Source organism: Xiphophorus couchianus, chromosome 11, assembly GCF_001444195.1.
Source record: "Xiphophorus couchianus chromosome 11, X_couchianus-1.0, whole genome shotgun sequence".
In the NCBI taxonomy this organism is placed as follows: domain Eukaryota; kingdom Metazoa; phylum Chordata; class Actinopteri; order Cyprinodontiformes; family Poeciliidae; genus Xiphophorus; species Xiphophorus couchianus.
The window spans coordinates 20,157,493-20,160,913 of NC_040238.1; the positions used below are offsets into that span (position 1 = coordinate 20,157,493).

At 36.3% G+C, this 3,421-nt stretch overlaps 1 protein-coding gene across 1 annotated transcript; it reads right to left on the bottom strand.

The window, feature by feature from the left end:
- Positions 1 to 1,747: 1,747 nt before the first annotated feature.
- Positions 1,748 to 3,421, bottom strand: LOC114153773 (ependymin-2-like). The gene is made up of 6 exons (XM_028032525.1): positions 3,148 to 3,421; positions 2,973 to 3,004; positions 2,753 to 2,890; positions 2,471 to 2,657; positions 2,304 to 2,385; positions 1,748 to 2,199 (listed from the first exon to the last, which is right to left on the bottom strand). The coding sequence occupies exons 1-6, from the start codon at positions 3,404 to 3,406 to the stop codon at positions 2,073 to 2,075; spliced, it is 825 nt and encodes a 274-aa protein (XP_027888326.1). The 5' UTR covers positions 3,407 to 3,421; the 3' UTR covers positions 1,748 to 2,072.

Here is a 3,421-nt window from a genome sequence, read left to right on the forward strand (position 1 = left end):
TCTGGCTTTCTCCCGACACGTGAGAAGTGTTTCCAGTTGCTTAAAAATTACCAAGGGTTCTTCTGTGACCTTGTCATACACTTCGCTCTTAGAATGATACTTTAAGGTTAACCACCACAAAGGAAGGTAATAGTGGTCTTGGTTTCCTCATTTTGTAGTCATTTTGCAACTGTTTCGAGATGATTATTTAACATTTTCCCATGCAATTAACAACTTTATTTCTGAATGTCTTCAAAACCCCCCTTTTCCTTTTACGTACTGGGGGTTTTTTGTCCCAAGAAAAACCTTTTTGAATAAGTCTGTCCCTCTATTTTTCTGAAGTAAATAAATAAATTAGAAAATAGTAAAATATATCAGCTTCATATGATTTGTTGACTTGTGTAGCCTGTACAAGAGGGACCCAAGCACTCTATGCTCAACAATGCTGTTAAAAAATAAAGAAGTTGATCAAGCTGAAGTTTTCCATTGGAAAACACGAAGATGTAGGCTTCACAACAATCCCAAAACATCAAAACAATGATGTGCTTTATTTCTACAAGTTATGTCAAAACAGCTAGGGCTGCATCCTGAAACATTAAAGAGGTGCTATTATGTATTTTCTATACACAATACTTGCTTTTTCTAAGCTATTGCTGACCAAGATGGTAGTTTGTCGTAATTTTTTATTAGCAGTAGGAACATAAGCAATCAATCAAATAACTTTGTGATTTGAGATTATTACTCAAACACAAATTGATGATCTTCAGAAATATAATGCTTCCTTCAGGTCCTGTTTCAGGTCTGTGGGGGATTTTTTTGTGCTTATTATTTTGTTCTTTAAGCCTGACACTATCTTGTTTTTTCATTCTCCACTTTGCTTTGCTTAAATTTTAAGTAAACTCAGCACAACATGTTTTCACTTTCAAAGCTGCTAAGATAAGTAAAAACACAAAAGGGAAATCACATACTAACACTAACAGGATGATGAAGCTTAAGTGAAAAACAGAAAAGTGAGAGTGTAATAAGGCATTGTACAGAAAGTTTCTGAAACGGAGGACAAGTAGTGTCAAACCTATGAAACAATGGAAAAGTTCCTGCAATTACCTGAACTCTATAATATAATCATTTTTGGGTGCAGAGAGGGTTTAAATTTCTTTGCATGTTTTGCAGTAATTTAAGAATTCATAATTTATTAAATTTATTGAATTTAGTAATCTTTCTCCTGAAGGTGGGGAGTTGGTCAGTGGGTGGCTATAGAAATGCAACAGTTAAAGTAACTGATTGTAAGTTAACATGCTATTTATGGTAACCAATCACATTTGATACCTTTATTCATTGTGCTGTTCCTGTGCTGTAGTGCACACACAGCACACGTACAATGAAATCTTAAATAAATTGCGAACAATTATGCAAGTGAAAAATTAAAACTCTATTGACACACACTGAATTATGAAATTATGCATTATATTGTATTGATGACACGTCTGAAGAATGCTTTGATATTTCTATTTATTATTTAGTGTGCTTGTTTATGATTTTATTTAAATAATCCCATGTGGAAACATATAACAATTTGTTTCTTTTCTGGATTGGGACACTCATAGCAACATGCTTAACATTAATTTAATATTCATTTGTGTAAAAAAATGTTTTGAAAGGTTTCTGGACTTGGCTAAGTTTATAATGTTCCGTGACCCAAACCACACCTTTACTGTAAATCATTTTTGTTCAAACAAAAAAATACTGGCAAAAATGAAACACATCACACTTTTGGCAGCTTCGACATTTTTATGAATCATATTTTACATGTTTTGTCAGTGGTGGTACAAATTTGAACAGCCATCATTTGTTAGTTTTCTTTTCTAATTACGCAATCCTTACCATAGATTTTCACCTTGCATCAAAATCCAATATCAATTCAGCACAGGGTTTTTTTTTTCTCAGGGGAGAGAGACGTGATTAAAAAAAAAGGTGGGATGAAGTGGAGCATCAAAAGAAAAACTGGAGCTAAGCATAAAAACTAAAGAAAAGCAAAAATAATTCTGGGAAGTCATGATTTGATGTGAGTTTCATTTTTCACTAGCAGGTTTCATCTACATGAACTCGTTGAGGAAGCTGTTTACTGTTCCCTCGGGGGTGTCTTCCACAGGCTTTTCGAGACAAATAGAGGGCACCACAAGGAGGTCAGGATCCTTGATTTCCAGTTTGACATCCATGTTGCTGTGAAGAAAAAAAAAAAAAAGCATGAAATTTACAGGGAAATTTGGCAACGTTACCCATTACATCCTGTTTCTACATGCCCAAAAGAACCACCTAAAACTAACCTGAAGAAGAATGATGTGGTTTCAGTGAAATAGAAAGTGGATACTGGCAAACATCCCGTGGTTACAGACATGGAGTATGAACCTGACAGAGAAATCAGAAATCAAACTTGAAAATTGCTGAAGTTATAAAGCCATACTGAAGTCACATCTCATAGAAACTATCCCACCTTTCATATTTGTCAGTGATCCAGTCCAGATGTTGACTTTCAACCCCTCGCCTTTAATGGAGGAACTCCCGGTGGTCACTGTACTGTGAAACTTGGCGTCATCAGGAATGTCAAAAGGATGCAAGGGCATTTGAAGCTTTTTCTTCTCACAGCTATGGTTTTTGATGTCAATCTCATAGAAAATCCCCTGTTGAAAGCAAAAACATATTCACTTGTCAGGTCATGAAACAACCTCAATGAGACATTTCTTTGGAGGGGGAAAGGGTGAAATTTATGAGCTACCTCATCGAAAAGCATCAGCAGGTCCAAATCAAGTGATGTGTCTGCCGGGTGACTCTCGTTGGAGCTGAACCTCAGTTTCCTGCCCACTGAGTCATAAGTGAATGACCCAAATGCTTTTGTTTCACCTTTCAGGTTCATCTGGTTAATTTCAAAGACAAGAACATTTTAAGTTTTTTGCATTACTGGTTAGATCTTAATCACAATAAAGATAAAGACTCACCACACTCATAAATCCAGTCATGTTGTGTGTATCTGAAACAAAAGAGTAATGCACATTTATTCACCAGGCAAACCACACTGAAAAATAAAACTATACAACCTTTGCAGAAAGTATCAAAAATTCTCAACCTTAAATAGACAAAAGGGTATCAATAGAAGTATTAGAAGTGACTTACGGCAAGGCTCATGATGATGGTCTGCATGGGTGGTGGTGGTCAGACACATGAAGACCAGAAGCGCGACGGTTGCAAACATTTTCCTGATCCAACAACGGTGACAAAATAATGTTAGAGATGGCAAAAAAGGAAGCAACCAAGAGCACATCTGTCTGTCTGTGAACCAACAGCTGCTTTTATAGAACCAGAGCCTGGCACAGAGTGTGATGCTTGTGTAAAGAATACCCAGGACGATAGCCCCCTCCTGGACTTCAAACATCACATCGTCTTAGCA

Excerpts from the sequence above, each read along its gene's own strand:
- LOC114153773 (XM_028032525.1), bottom strand. The coding sequence starts at position 3,406 with ATGTTTGAAGTCCAGGAGGGGGCTATCGTCCTGGGTATTCTTTACACA. Across the intron at positions 2,658-2,752 it reads TGCTGATGCTTTTCGATGAG|GGGATTTTCTATGAGATTGA; the intron begins GTAGCTCATAAA and ends TGCTTTCAACAG. Across the intron at positions 2,200-2,303 it reads ACCACATCATTCTTCTTCAG|CAACATGGATGTCAAACTGG; the intron begins GTTAGTTTTAGG and ends TTTTCTTCACAG.